A 16,321-nucleotide genomic window follows, 5' to 3' on the forward strand; every position below is an offset into this window, starting at 1 on the left:
AAATCAAAACCACAGTGAGATACCACCTCACACCAGTCAGAATGGCTAAAATTAGCAAGTCAGGAAACAACAGGTGTTGGTGAGGATGTGGAGAAAGGGAAACCCTCCTACACTGTTGGTGGGAATGCAAGCTGGTGCAGGCCCTCTGGAAAGCAGCATGGAGGTTTCTCAAAAAGTTGAAAATAGAGCTACCCTACGACCCACCAATTGCACTACTGGGTATTTACCCTAAAGATACGGATATAGTGATCAGAAGGGCCACGTGCACCCAAATGTTTATAGCAGCAGTGTCCACAATAGCCAAGCTATGGAAAGAACCTAGATGTCCATCAACAGATGAGTGGATAAAGAAGATGTGGTATATATACACAATGGAATACTATGCAGCCATCAAAAGAAATGAAATCTTGCCTTTTGCAACTACGTGGATGGAACTAGAGGGTATTTTGTTGAGTGAAATAAGTCAATCAGAGAAAAACAATTATATGATCTCACTGATAAGGTGATTTGAGAAACCATAAGAGACTCTTAATGTCACAAAACAAACTGAGGGGGTCTGGGGGAAGTGGGGTAGGGATAGGGCAGCTGAGTGATGGACATTGGGGAGGGTGTATTCTGTGGTGAGTGCTGTGAAGTGTATAAACCTGGCGATCCACAGACCTGTACCCCTGTGTCTAATAATACATTATATGTTTAAAAAATTAAAAAATTTTTAAAGGAGTAATTTGAGAAACAAGACAGAGGATCATAGGGGAAAGGGGGGAAAAATGAAACAAGATGAAACTAGAGAGGGAGACAATCCATATGAGACTCTCAATTTCAGGAAATGAACTGAGGGTTGCTGGAGGGGAGGGTGGTGGGAGGGATAGAGTAACTGGGCGATGGATACTGGGGAGGGTATGTGCTATGGTGAGTGCTGTGAATTGTGTAAGACTGATGAATCACAGACCTGTACCCCTGAAACAAAAAATACATTATATGTTAATTGGAAAAAATTAAATGAGATAATGGAAAAGAAAAGAAGTAAGACGTAGTGATCAAGTAAAGACTTTAAGCTTAAAATTGTATTTTATTAGGTTAAAATTCTGCAAAGAAAGTGGAATACAAATAGCTATGAGAGGAGAGAAAAGAAATAATATAAAATTTCTTACTATCTGGAACTTATTTATGTTTTTTTTAAGTGATGAGGGTTATTAGATCACTACAGTATTTACTTCCACTGAAATGAATATTAAGAAATGATGTGACATCTATTTATTATAAAAGACTAATCTTTACAATATATTAGACATCCCCTCTGTTATTAGTTTTAAAACTTAATGACCAAAGAAGTTAGCTTTCTACTTAAAAAGGTGTGAGAATTTACACAACTTTCCAAAATTCTTTCAGAGGCACGAGCAGCAAAAGCATTACTGCTGAAGAACACCATCATGCACATTTCATGAAGGGGACCCCAGTATTCACCTTTGAACATGTGCTGGGTTCCCCCTGTATTCGCCTTTGAACATGCACTGGGTTCCTTCTCCAGTAGACTGGACTAGTATAGTATTTGTGATCTAGTGGTCCTCCCCATGGGCCCATTGGAAGTGTTTGTTTCCCTGTACATTTCTCTGTCGAGCATTTCTAGAGGGTCCTCTGACTTTAGGGAACGTTCAAGAGAGTGTGTGGGAGGCTGATCAGGGGAGGCTGCTGCTTCACTGTCCATGCCCGACTCCAGCCACTATCCCAAAAAGAGCTGTTTCACATTTTAACTAGCTTGTTTAAACGTTGAAATATGGTTTAAACAGAACTGAGAGAGAAAGAGAGTTTTTAAACATTTTAAGGTTTTCAAGGTGGATGTTGGGTTAACACAGTGATTCTTATTCTTGCAGAACATTTGAATTCCTTTGAAAGACTGATAAGAGCGCTGGTCAGGATTCTTCAAAAAATGCACAGCTGTAATTTGTTTTTAGACAATTTCAGACAGTTCATGGACAGTTCATGTCCACGTTTAGTGGACTGCGAGTTCAAATCTCTGTGAACTTTAAGGCTACAGAGTAAGTCGCCAGCAACGGACAGGGTTTTGTGTGTGAGCGCAGAGAACAGATGATGCCTGAGAATCTTCCTTTGACTGGTCATTTTCCTCTGAAATTTCTCTGGGGCGGGCAGGCTTTCTCACCTCTGTTCCTGGTCTGCACTGTCATCTTCAGCTCTAAGATCCTGGAGATTTAAGGGCTGTTTCCATGTGTTACTGAGCCAGTTAAGTGTTGAAACAAGAGCAAATGTCTCTAAGAGAAATGGACACGAGTCTGCTAATCTGTAATGTTCTCTGGCTGTCGGCTTCAAACTGGAAGTCACTGGGAAACAGTCTGTGACTAGGTCATTAGAAGCATATCCTGTGCCTTTGCAAACCTTTATTAAAGCTGCTTTACACTATAGTTCTCTTTAATTTTACTTTTCCTAAGAACTGAAAAAATGGAATGAGGAGAGGGGCAGGGACAAAGCGCCAGACCAAGTGTTTTTTTCCTTGTCCTCACTTTGCTTAGGAAGAGGTATTGGATGCCAGCAGGAGTCCCATGGCTGCCAACGTGCAGGGTGGTGTACAAAGTGGGCAGAAATGGTGCCATGGGAAGGAATTCTATTCCCCTGTCTACATTGTAGACCACAGCTTTGCACTTTTAAAGGCAGAATCGACAATGCCCACCCGCCCCCCCCGCCCCTGCCGGGACTGTTTGCCTTTTGCCCCAATCCTGATCTCTCTCCTTCCTCTATGGTTGAGGTTCTTGGACTTTCTACTTTCCCTTTATTCTCCAGCCTCCTCCAACCACCAGCCCTTGAAACTGCTCCTGCTAACTTTACCACTGAAACCCTAATTACCAAACCCAGTGAACACTCTCCCTTCGTATCTTCCTTGACCTTTCTGCACCAATAAATACTACTGAATACTTCCTTTTATTGAAAATGCTTCCGTTGTTTCTCTTGCCTCTTATCTGACATCTTGAGCAATTTTGATGCGTCTTTCTCTGAATGTATGTAGCCCACTGCTTGCCCTTGTAGAGATAGAGACTTCCCTAGGTTCCTGCTTCCATGACCCTATTCTCTTATCACTCCTCTGCTTTCCTGAGGTCTTCTTCTGGTCATCCGTGTGCCAGATGGCCCACAGGCAGCATCTCCACCCCTGACTTCCCTCCTGAGCGTGACATCGGCAGTCCAAGCACAAAGCAAGCCTGTGTGTGCACAGTCAGAAGGTGCTGCTGACAGACACTTCTCAAGGCCAAGATGACTTAGGTCTGACTCTCAGCGATAGTAGAGAGCAGACGCTTAGTGCTTAATAAATATTTTATGAATAATTGAGCAAATAAATCGAAGAACAAAGGCAGGGGAATGACTGAAGGTAAGACAGAAGTGGGTGCTGAGTAAGAAAACACTGAAAAGAATATGTGATGATTATAACTCAGTATCGAAAGGCTACAGCAGTGGTTGTATCAAATTTAAAAGTATATTATGATGAGGCAGAAGAGCCCAAGAAAGCTGTGCAAAAAAAAAAAGTGATCTTAGTACTTTGTCTCACTCTATTTGGGTGTGAGAGAAGCAAGGGGCATGATGGCTCACATCCTGTGTAAGGGAACAATGAGCAGGACTCACTCTCTTAACACTGTACAGGTAAGACAGAAGGATGTGTGGAGAAGTGGGGAAACCTGCGATTGTGACAGAGTGGGTGGTGTGTTTCAGGAAAGCCAGGAAGGGCGTCAAATAGCAGCAGCTCTTAGAAGTTGGGGACGAGAGGGGCGCCTGGGTGGCTCAGTGTGTTGGGCCTCTGCCTTCGGCTCGGGTCATGATCTCAGGGTCCTGGGATCGAGCCCCACATCGGGCTCTCTGCTCAGTGGGGAGCCTGCTTCCCCTTCTCTCTCTGCCTGCCTCTCTGCCTACTTGTGATCTCTGTCAAATAAATAGATAAAATATTTAAAAAATCTAAATAAATAGAAGTTGGGGATGAGAAAGCAAATTTCCACCCAACCCTCTGGAGTGAGTGTGGCTCTCAGGAAGACTTTAGTACTCAAAGGGGCTCCTATGACTCAAAGAGACATAGGTTCTTACTAGCAGTCAGTCTCCCTGACCTGAACCCCATGACCCTGAAGTCCTTTGGGCCATAGAGGGAAGATGAAGGCTCTCTCTCCTTTGCCAAACCTTTCACATCAACCTGTCATCAAATCCTACTGACCTTACCTTCGGACCAGATATCTGGGCTTTCTCCAGATTTCCCATTTCCGCTAAGGTACTAGTGCAGACATAATTCTTTCCTTCTTGCACATCTTCTATCTGGTCTTGCCTCAAGTTATTATCTTCAAGTTACCCATCTTCAATTCTTTCTCTATAATGAAGTCAGAATCATATTCCTAACACACAAACCTGATTGTATCACTTTACTACCTAAAGTCCATCAGTTGTTCCCATTCCTTGAGCAACAAATACAAACTCTTCAAGGTGACGCAGGTAAGACCCTTCAAAACATGGCCTCTTCCTTTTGTCTAGTCTCCTCTCCTGCCATTAACTTTCAGTTTACTCACCATCCACACAATTCTACTATGCATTTATACAAACATCTTGTAGTTTCCAGAATGTACTATATGTGCCCTCTGTTCTCCTAATTGCCCAGAGCACCCTCTCCTTCTCCATGTGCCTAGCGCTATAAATCCAAAAATCTCCTGAAAGGAGCCTTTTCTATCACCAGAGTTGCCGCCCCCACTAAGACAGGTGCTCCCTGTTATTCCCTGTTCTTTCCCATTGCTTATTTCAGTAGCTATTAATTTATCAAAGGCCTACAATGTGTCAGGTACTCTTTGAGGCACTGGCACTAAAATGGTAGAAACGGACATCATTCCTGTCCTCGTGGAATATACAGTGTATTGAGGAAGACGGACAATGACATGCCAATAAATACAGAACAGTTCGTAACAGATAAAGGTGAAACCTGGAAGCTAGTGGTAAGCGCTAGGTTGAGAATTAAAGTGAGGTAGAGGGACTGGGTGGTTACCTTGGGCAGATCTCTCTAAGGAGGTCTTTTTTTTTTTTTAAGGATTTTATTTGTTTGACAGAGATAGACACAGCAAGAGAGGGGAACACAAGCAGGGGGAGTGGGAGAGGGGGAAGCAGGCTTCTCGCTGAGCAGGGAGCTCGATGCGGAGCTGAGGGCAGATGCTTAACCACTGAGCCACCCAGGAGCCCCTAAGGAGGTCATTTTTAACTGAAAGCAGAAGGGCCAGAAGAAGCCAGGCAGGGAGAAGCAGGAAGAATGGAATTAAAGATTGAACGAAAAGCTGGTGTGAAGGCTTTGAGTGGCAGCGAAGTGCAGAGCGTACACTGCATTATCCGCGTAGCTGGAACAGAATGAGCAGTGGGAAGAGAGGACGACAGGAAGCTGGTGACAGATCATTCTGGGCCTTTGGGAACTAAAACAAGGGGGTAAGATTTTGTTCTACATGCAAAGAGCAGTCAGAGGCCTGGGGAGGGAGGTGTGGATTTTAATAGAGGCTATGATGTCGTCTGATTGCTGTCGAAAACTGGGAAAGCCTGGAGATTAATTGAAAAGGGAATTTTGATGAGGGTGAGGAAAGGGAACTGAGGGCACAGCACAAGCTAACACCCTGGAACCCACCTCTTTGCCAGGGGGGCTGTGTGCGACATTCCTCAGGCACTCCTGGCACCCAAGGTCAAAGGAAAGGGGAAACAAAGGGTTAACTGATAAAGATCACAGTCAGCAGGATCGGGGTCTCCATCCATTTGCAAGTGTTTTAATGATTTGCAATAAAAAAAGTTCTTCAGAAAACTGTAGACTCAATTTCCTGGAACCCTAACATCACCCTTCCTTCCATAGGACAGAAAAGCTTCTATCAGCAGTCACTCCTCACAGTCCCAGTGCAGGTCTTTCTGCCCAAGGGTCCTGTCCCCATGCTATAATAAAAACCTTCTTTTTGCACTGAAAACATCTCAAGAATTCTTTCCTGGCTGCTGGCTCCAACCCCCCCCCCAACCCCCTCCAAACCACATCAGGTTGGGGCCAGGTCTCGTGAGTCTGATGTAATAGCCCAGAAGGGACCTAATTGCCAGGACTCTGAATGGAGAAGCGTCCTCAGCAGAGGGACTTGAGTATAGTGTATTTTTTTTTATTTTAATTTTTTTTCCTATTTATTTGACAGATCACAAGCAGGCAGAGAAGCAGGCAGAGAGAGAGGAAGGGAAGCAGGCTCCCCGCTGAGCAGAGATCCTGATGCAGGGCTCGATCCCAGGACCCTGGGAGCATGACCTGAGCTGAAAGCAGAGGCTTTAACCCGCTGAGCCACCCAGGCGCCCCAGAGTATAGTGGTTTTAATGAATTTGATGAATTAGCCACAGAGAGGCTGGGCCTCGCAAAGGGGAAGCTACTGTATTAGTCCCAGTGGGAGGGAAAGGGGGTCTGGCTGGGGCCAGGGCCAATGGGAATGCAAAGCAGGGAGGTAGATGTGAAAGTTGTGGAGGGGGCAGAGCTATACACATTGCTGGTGGCAAAGTCCAGGTTTCACAAGGCATCACAACTGCCAAAATACTTCCCTGAAGTTTCCGACGCTACACAGTGGTGCTGGCGTAGCCCAGATGTTAGTAGCCCCAGCAGCTTAAAGGTAGAAAATGAAGCACAGTGAAAAAAATAAAAAGAGGTCTCTAGGCCAACAGCAAATTAGAAATAAAAACAGGAAGAAGCCCAGGACATTAACACCAAGAATCCAAGCGTGTATTTTAAATTTGACTACCAATCACCATTATTTAGGTTGAATTACTAGCATTAAAAATAAAGTAGCATACCTAATTTTTAAAAGTCCATTAGAGCATGACAGAGCTATATCCCTACAAGTACGAAGGAATCATTTTGTATTTGACTGTATAAAGTTTCTGTCTGCTTTTCAATCAAAGAAGTGAGACACCTAGAAGATAATGTAATAAATGTCATTCATGAAACCACCATGAGCCTAATTTCCAGGGTCTTTTCTCAGTCTTGCCCATTAAGCAGTAGGTCATTTTGACTTTTGGAGATTTGATTAAGTTTCCACTTACTTAATTCTGAAGCTACCTATTCTAAGAGCTGGTGGCCAGCCCAGGAGAAGGTGAACCCCATAGCTACATTTTGAAAAAGAGGTAATAGAAGAGAAAGAACTAAAAGCCACAGACCTCAGATGGTTGAGGTATATAAATGGAAGAGACTCTAGAACTGTTCCTTAGCCCACAAAAACTCTAACATCAGCACAATTTAACTGCGAGTTCCCAATCTCCCCTCTCCAAGACTTATCCAATTGAGAACACCCCAACTCCTCTGATTGAGAACACCCCGATTCCTCCGATTGAGAACCCTCCACCAGATAAACCTGAGCCTCCTTCCTCAGGTCCTAGAGGTTCACTGAGGTCACTCTGAACTTGAAGCCAAATTCACACACAGAGGGTTGAGGTTCCTGAATCCCAAGAGCCAAATGTGCCCAGGGCCAAAGGAAGAGGGCTTACTTTTAGAATATGGAAAACAGCTCTAGATTGCAGAGTTCCAGCCCAGTTTCAAGACGCTAAGGGAGTTGCTTCTAAGCCTGAAGCACAGGAGGCAATAGAGTAGGGCTCTTAACCTAAGACCCATGTGTGGGTCGGGGAACCCACTGTCCTTGTCCAGAAAGCTTGTGTTTATGAGGACGTTTGCATTTTCATCTGGGATGAAGAGTTGTATTTTTGCTAGAACCCCAAGGAACCCCACGATCCAATGTGTCCACATACTTCTGAAATAGAGGAGGATCCCAGACTGAGTAGGAGGAGATGACTTACTCCTTGTTCGTGTAAGTCGACCAGCACAGAGAATGTGTGATATGCAGGAGATGAGACAAAGGCGATTCACGTTCTCATGTCATTGGAGTTCAAACTCAGGACAGACTCAAACCCATCCCTGCTTTCTTCACAGTCTCCTTCTCTATTATCCCCAGCACAGAAAATCCCCACTGCACATATTTTCATTTTCACAATACTAGCTGGCATTTCCTAATCAGTTACCATGTGCCAGCCTCAGATTTAAATGCTTTTCAGTGCACTCTTATTTAAACTTCCCCAGGACGCTATAGAGTGCTGGAATTTTATCTATTTTACAGATGGAGAAACTGAGTCACTAACAGCATGGAAACTTAAGGCAGAAATGGAAACCATTCGGAGTCTCCACGTAAGTCCCGGCACACTCCTAGGGCTCAGAGAGGGAACTGGGAGGGCTGGGATGAGAACACATCCAATTTCAGGTCGTCCCAGGGCACCTGCTCTGCCTTGCCTTCAAGCCAGAGAGAAGAGCAGTCCTGGAGAAGGTGATCAAGGCTTTACCAAAATCTGTGCCATGAGAGTTTCTGGAAGCTCTAAGAGGAAAAACAGCAGCGTGGAACCAGAGGACAGAAGTGCAGATCCCGGCACTGTCGAGCCTAGCAGTGCGGCCGTGCTTGAAACTCCTGGTTTCCGTGAGGCTCGGCGGCTTCACTCATAGCATGGAAAGAGCAGCCTCAACCCCCAAGAATGCTAGAGGGTCCAAAGTGGACAGCAGGTTTGGAGATGCTCATACTCTAATGGACTGTTCTCCCCAAAGCACCATAACTACTGCCCTTCCCCACCCACCTGCCTCAGCCTCCAGGCCGCGTCTCACCCCCGTCCCAGATACAGAGAAATGAACTTACCATCTCCTCTGCGCCTGGGCTTCCTCTCGGCCGCCCGCCCTGCCCGGACTTCTTATAGTCTCGCTGCCTCCCCTCAGTGTCAAGCTGTTTAGAAAAGCAACTTCCTATTCAAGTTCCAGAAACTCACCACAGCCCTTCCCATGAAATTAGATGTTGATAATACAGGAGCCGTTGATAATACTTAGCAGCGGTGGTCAGCGGGGGTGGGGTGGGGGCAGGAGGTTACCTACTTCCATGGGGGGGCTGGTCTGGAGACAGGGGCATGTGTGAATCATTCCTGGACATCCGGGGCTGAGCAGTGCAGGAATAGTGCCCACACGCCTGGGAGTCGAATTTCCTCTTATTATGATACGATCCCCAATTTAAGGTCATACGTTTGGAAAATATGCTCTGTCTTAATCATAACGTCCCCGTGTAAATTTTCCAGTTATTGTGAAATCGCAGTGAATGTTAACAATTCCAGGAGCCTTCTGAGACAAGGGATCAAAAATAATAACACAAAATAATAAGGTAGGAAAGGAAAAAGCCACTGAGAAAATCCTGGCAATGGGGGGCAGGGTGATTGCTGGGAATGGTCTTGAAATGAAATATAACAGACATGGGTCATTATTAGAAAAGAGCTTCTGCTTCTTGTATCAGAAAGAAAAAGATGTAAAACTGGAAGTTTCGTGGGTGGGAGTAGGAGGCTGTGGGCTCAGCGCTGAAGGCCGGGGCTCCGTGGCGAGTTCCCGGAGACCCGTGTCGGCTGCACGTCTGTCCCACCTTTTGGCAAATGACCTAAACTCTCTGTGCCTCTTTTCTCCAATGGTGAAGCAGAAGGACAGTGCCAGGCCTCACCTCACAGGTGGTTGTGCGGCTGAGTGAGTTAATACGGGAGAGCGCTGGAAACACTAACTGGCCCACAGTCAGAACTCAAGCAAAGGGGGCCGGGGTGGCTGCTCTCAGAGCTGTTATCAGAGGCGTCAGATCACGCACTTGGTGTCGAGTCAGAAACCCGACCTCCCGTTTGCTTTCCTGGGGTCGTACTTGTGCGGTACTACAGGCCATTCTTCATTGCTCCATGAGTGGCCCAGCTTATAAAAAGGCATCTCGTGGTAGAATAAAAATGGAATAAGATTAAAAATGGAAAGATCTGGAAGGAAGTCCAAAGATAACGATGACTTAAGGAGCTTGGGGCTGCATTTGCATGGAGGAATTTGGGCCCAAGAGGAAGGCATTAATTATGTAGGGTAGAAAGCCTGGGGAAGGAGGTGGCAAGGAAAGAATGACGGGAGGGAAACCTGGGACTCAGAGGGGAGAGGCAGGGCAGCTGTCACGATGCAGTGGCTGGGAGTCCAGCCCCAGGAGCCAGACTGCTGGGCTCTGCCAGCCACTGGTGGTGTGTCTTGGGCAACTTACTACCCTCCTTGTGACTCAGTTCCTTCAGCTAGCTTCATAATAAGCAGGGATCACAGTCGATGCATGGAAGTGATAGGACCACTAATGGGTTTATACAGGAAAGGATTGGAGCGCACCTGCGCACACAGAACGTGTGCACGGGGGCTATTTTCCCCTGAGATTTGCCTCCTTTTCCTCTGGACTTATTTTCACTCTCCAGACCATGTTCTTAGCATTGCCTCCTTTTAAAAAAATTTCTCCGATGAGTATGAGGGAAGGTGCTCTGTAGGCTATAGGTCCCTATTGCTAATATGTTTTAAGTTGGATAATGTTAAGTTTTAGGGAGTCTGAGGGAAGTAGAGAAGGATTTCTGGGGAGAAGAATGGTGGGAAAACACTTGAGTTTGTTGAAAGGCTGTTCAGGCAGAAAACATGAATACCATTTGCTCGAATGGATATCGTCTATACAGAAAATTTAGGTCTTTTCTATTTATGTGGCCATTAAAAATACAATATGATGCCAGAGTAGTAGTTTAATTAGTAGTGTGATTTCTGTGTTTCATATGTTTTCTCATCTCTTCATAGTTTACGGGCTCCTCTCCTATGTTAGTCTTCCTCTCCTACTGTGTCTAGTAGAGGACACACAGACACTCAGCAAATACTTATGATTCATTAATCAGGTTGATGACTCTGGGCAGATGTAGTGAAAATGTTTTCCCATCTCCACGTGGATTTCCACATGTCCTCTTACATGGATGCATTCGTACATGCAACAAATACTGGCGTTCCTTCAAGGCTCCAGAAAGCATGCTAGCACTGGGGATTCAGTAAAACCCTAATAGACCTCACACTTCTTTTTTTTTTTTTTTTTTTTTTTTTTTTTTAGGGAGGAGGCATTAGATATTAATAGAAATCACCTGAATAAATGCAGAAAGAAAAAAATGTGTTGCAGTGAAAGGATATGATGGAAGCTTGATGTCTCCCCAGAGACAGGGATTTCAGAGCGAGGACTTACTTTGAATAAGCATTACCACATCAGGTGGGGAGAACATTCTAGGCCAGTCACGGACTAGAGCAGCCTGGGAGCCCCGGGACAGCCACAGTGGCTGCAGGTGGTAAAGGAGGCTGGACAGGTAAGAAGCACCTGCACCGTGCCCAGTCTCAGGCCACGTTTTATCTGTTGGCCTGTGTACCACCTGTCATCATGTGAAATAGAAGGCAGGTAATTCCTCCAATATAGCTGGTCCGTCTCCTCGGAGAACACTAGGGAAGTTTCCACATAACCGGCTGTAGGATGACAGGCTAGAACTCGGAAAAAAGAACACATAGCTCTTCCCCCTTATTGTTCATATAATACGTTCATTGTTTAAAAAAAAAAAAAAGGGCGCCTGGGTGGCTCAGTGGGTTAAGCTGCTGCCTTCGGCTCAGGTCGTGATCTCAGGGTCCTGGAATCGAGTCCCGCATCGGGCTCTCTGCTCAGCAAGAAGCCTGCTTCCCTCTCTCTCTCTCTCTCTGCCTGCCTCTCCGTCTACTTGTGATCTCTCTCTGTCAAATAAATAAATAAAATCTTAAAAAAAAAAAGAGACACGAAAATTCGGAAAAACACAAAGAAGAGGAAAAAAGATATCCCCTATTACTGTGGAACTGAAATGGAATTAGAATCTCATCATACACTTGATAGAATGCTTTTTTGTTTTGTTTTGTTTGGTGAGATATCATAAACCTTTGTGATGCTTTAAAATCTATTTCTGCTGTGGTTACAACCAAAAAAAACCCCAATATGTAGGAAAAGAATAAATGAAACAAGATGGGATCAAGAGAGAGACAAATCATAAGAGACTCTTAATGTTACAAAACAAACTGAGGGCTGCTGGGGGGCTGGGGGCAGGGAGAGGGGGGTGGGGTTATGGACATTGGGGAGGGTATGTGCTATGGTGAGTGCTGTGAAGTATGTAAACCTGGCGATTCACAGACCCGTACCCCTGGGGCTAATAATACATTATATGTTTGTAAAAAAATTTTAAAAATTATTTAAAAAACCCCCAATATATAAGGAGCTGGAAGTAGAGCTATACATACAACATAAAGATGAACAGTGGAGGATAAAGTTAACTCTTCCCGTGGTTTGAATGGACTTTATATCAAAACTTCCCAGAGGGGCGCCTGGGTGGCTTAGTTGGTTGGGCGACTGCCTTCGGCTCGGGTCATGATCCTGGAGTCCCGGGATCGAGTCCCGCATTGGGCTCCCTGCTCTGCAGGGAGTCTGCTTCTCCCACTGACCTCTCTCTCTCTTTCTCATTCTCTCTCTCTCTCAAATAAATAAATAAAATCTTTAAAAAAAAAAAAAAAAAAAAAAAAACTTCCCAGAAAGGGGGAAATGGGAGAAGGAAAAAAACTCACCAGACCAAGGGAGCTTATTGTGGCTTATTCGCCTGAAGCGTCTGACCCATAGTCATGAACCAAGATGTGAACCTTCCCCAGACGGCTTCCCGAAGATACCACACACAAGGTTCTCAAGCTTCTAAATCTTCCTGTTGAAACTCCATTAAACTGGTCTGTGGTGTTGTGATTAAGCACTTCTTTTCTCTATCTTTGCTCTCCAGTTTTTGAAAGGGAAGGAAAGGCAGTGGAATCCATCATCTGGGCCAAGGTCTCAGACAATAAACGTGTCCACACACGTAACCTTAAATAGAAATTGGATTCTCGGGACGGAGTCCACGTGACCGTGTTCATGTCCTCGCAGCCCCACCCCGGGGTTCATTTATCCATCTTCTGCGTTTCCATGAGGATACGCGCTGGGCTCTCAACTACGGGAACAAGACGGTCCCTGCCTTGCAGGAGCTCGACGACCGGTGGACAGACAGACCCATAGACAGGTCATTCCAACAGTGCGGGGGGAGCCAGCCAGCGGACCCGCTCTCGCAAGACTGCACAGAGCACTGCTAACACCTGCTGGGGGCCCCAGAGCGTGGCTAGAAGAGGTGCTGGGAGCCAACGGCCCTTCGGCTGAGAGGAAGATGCGGGATTCTTCTGTGCAAGCTCAATGGTTGGATATGTACACACAGAAGTTACTCAAAGCTCAGCAGATGAGTTAGGAAGTGGTTTTTCACATTAAAATTTTTTTACTCCTCCAAAAGCGTATTGTGTCTGGGGCCCTTTGACTACCAGAAGGCTGTGATAACCACAGAAAGGTTGTCACCTACACTAGAACACTAGAAACATAATCCAACGGTGACCTGTCTGTAAACGAACACCATGAGCAGACTATTTCGAAGTCACCGAGGAAGTGAGGCAGAGACATTGTTCGGTTTGTGAGCTACAGTTGCTGAGCACTCATTCTTGGGACGACTTTATGAGAAGCATTTAAATACCAGTATCTCACTTAATCCTCACAGCGGCTTTTTGAGGCAGATCCCAGCCATGCAGTGGGTCTGTCTACTCAGAGATTATTATGATTGGCGTTATTGAAAAGGAAATTGAGACTTGGGGGTGGTTAAATGCCTTGCTCAAGATGACGGAGCTGACAAACGAGAAGGACAGGATTCAAATTCAAGTCCAGGAGTGAAACAATACTACACTAAACTCTGTTTTTTTGTTGTTTTTTGTTCTATTAAACTCAGTACAAAGCACTTCCTGGCAAGGGAAGGAGAGGTTCCTCTGACCCCCGTCTCTTGGCAGGCTTGTGGTATTCTATGTTCAGGAGCTCTGGCACCGAAAGGTGGATCGACAGTGAGACTGAACCGAACTACTTCTCACATCCGAGTCAGGACACAAGGTCACGTCTCAGGTCAGGGTCTGCTGTTACTGAGCCTGCCTGGGTTAAAATTGCCTTGATCACAGTTGGAAGTTGTTGCCAGTTTGCTGGGGAATGTGTTTTTAGTCTGAAATATGAGGCAAACATAAAAATGCTCCAGTTCAACCCAGAGGAAATAAGGCAAGAGTGGGTGGGAGATAGAACAGGCTAATTTTAAAAAATTTTTGTTTAAATTCAAGTAATTAACATATAATATATTGTTAGTTTCAGTGGACTTCAGTGATTCATCAGTCGCATAGAACACCCAGTGCTCATCACATCACATGCCCTCCTTAATGCCCATCACCCCTCCCCTCTAGCAGCCCAGGTTCCTGTGATTAAGAGTCTCTATGGTTTACCTTTCTCTCTGTTTTTATCGTATTTTATTTTTCCTTCCCTTCCCCTTTGTTCATTTGTTTCTTAAATTCCTCATATGAGTGAAATCATATGGTATTTGTGTTTCTCAGACTGATTTGTTTCACTTAGCCTAAACCCTCTAGTTCTACACACATCATTGCAAATGTCAATACTTCATTCTTTTTAATGACTGAGTGATAGTCCATTGCAATATATATCTCTATACCACAGCTTCTTTATCCAGTCACCTGTCAGTGGACATCTGGGCTCTTTTCATAGTTTGGCTATTGTGGACATTGCTGCTAGAAACACTGGGGAACAGACAGATTTCTGACCCTTTGTCCGATCATCAAGACTAAGATTATGCAGTTCAGAGTTCTTACAGTTTCCCACAACGTTCCTAGTCATCCTGCTTTGCTCTTTCCCAAGATCAAGTACAATAAAAAATGAAAGAACTGTTGGTCTTCGCATCACATAATTTGCTTTCTTTTGATGCACACAGGGGAGTGTTACCTCTAATGGCAATGACGTCTGCTCTCTGAAGTCATTCATTCTGAGGGGGCATACATCTCTGAAATAGCAAATAGATATCAAACTGGGAGAAATATACATAACACATTTTCATTACAAAATTTTATCCAGCAAAGCTGGTTTGATGACCCAAACTGCTATTGAAACTAGTAACAACCTCACAGTTACTGACACCTACAGCATTCTCGAGGCAGGACAACCAAATACAGAATTTACAATACTAATTTGGCATTCAGAGACCCCTCCTGTAGTTCAGAAAAGTGCTCCTCCAGTTAATTAACTCTTTTTCCATTGAGAACTAGGAGAATTATACAGTGAGACCTCTCAGTTAAGCGTCCATCTATGTAACAGCAGAATCTCTTAACTGGCTGTTATGAGTGGGGCATTGTTCTAGAACCTGGACTTGACACAGATATGCAAGTCAGTTTGCTGATCTGCACGGAATGCTGCCTGTAGGAGCTGTTGGCCTAGTTGGAGATGGAAGCCACCTGCAAAGAAAGGAGAGATGATGACACGAGTCCATGCACCCCAACGCAGGCCAGGAGGTGGCCAGCGTGCAGCGAGACAGCGAGGTAGCTGAGAAGCTGGGCTACACAGGGGGTGCCGCTTGTGATTTCTGACTCAACAACACAAGTCTAGAGGACATCAGCTTCCCACAACATCCCATATAACTGTGAACCTTCCTAGATAGCCAATCCTATGATTTCTGAAAATGCTAATATTTATTAGGTTTTAGAAATTGAGTGATTTCATGGTGCCTGGGTAGCTCAGTCAGTTAAGTATCCAGTTCTCAATTACAGCTCAGGTCATGATCTTGGGGTCATGGGATTGAGTCCCGAGTCAGGCTCCACACTGAGTGCTGAGCACTGAGGGTGGGGCCTGTAGGGATTCTCTCTCCCCTTCTCCCTCTGCTCCTCTGCCCTGCTCATACCCACTCTCTCTCTCTCAAGGAAAAAAAAAAAGAAAAAGAAAGAAAGAAAGGAAGGAAGGAAGGAAGGAAGAAATTGAGCAGTTTCAGATTAAGCAGAGAGAGGTATTGTGGGGAGAAATGCATTCTACCATTCCTCCCAAAACACACACACACACATGCACACACACTGCACATATACTTTTTTTTTATTATTGTTTTCAATTATCATAAATTTCTTATGAGTCTGGTGAACATAAAACTGTTTTTGTCCTTTTTTTTTTTTTTTTGATGTTTTCCCCTAAATTCCTAAATTCAGAGTCAAAATGTACGACCTCCTTTGAGACCCTCGCCATACTGGCAGGAAGAGTCGGAGTTCTATGGAACTATGCTGGCAGGGTCTGGGCCAGTTAAAGATTAGGGCAGAATCTCGAGGAACCAAATGAGGGAGGTCTTGGGAGGAATTAGGCAGGTCTGGATCTTAAGGAGGTCTGAGAGTCAAAATCCTGAGGCCACAGACAATATCAAGGCAAAGAGTAAGAGAGGAGGGTCTTTGAAAGGGAGAGGAGGCCAAGGGACAGCGGGAGGACAGGCTGGGACACCGGAGAGTAGCCCATACTCTTTCTCAGTTGGCCTGGTTTAAGCCCTAGAAGGGTCAGGATGA

General features: G+C 45.1%; 1 protein-coding gene across 4 annotated transcripts in view; it reads right to left on the bottom strand.

Moving 5' to 3' along the window:
- LOC111150760 (selectin P) overlaps positions 1-9,065 on the bottom strand; it is a 42,576-nt gene extending 33,511 nt beyond the window's left edge. For 3 of the 4 annotated variants that reach the window (XM_022508353.1, XM_022508352.1, XM_022508351.1), the window contains exon 1: positions 8,694-8,945. In XM_022508353.1, coding sequence (XP_022364061.1) covers positions 8,694-8,696 — 3 coding nt within the window. In that variant the 5' untranslated portion in view covers positions 8,697-8,945. Of the gene's footprint in view, positions 1-8,693 lie in introns of all 4 variants that reach the window. The other variant, XM_022508350.1, reaches the window with a different exon arrangement.
- Between the last annotated feature and the right edge of the window lie 7,256 nt (positions 9,066-16,321).

Source organism: Enhydra lutris, unplaced genomic scaffold (genome assembly GCF_002288905.1).
Source record: "Enhydra lutris kenyoni isolate GAN:26980312 unplaced genomic scaffold, ASM228890v2 scaffoldscaffold24, whole genome shotgun sequence".
NCBI lineage: Eukaryota > Metazoa > Chordata > Mammalia > Carnivora > Mustelidae > Enhydra > Enhydra lutris.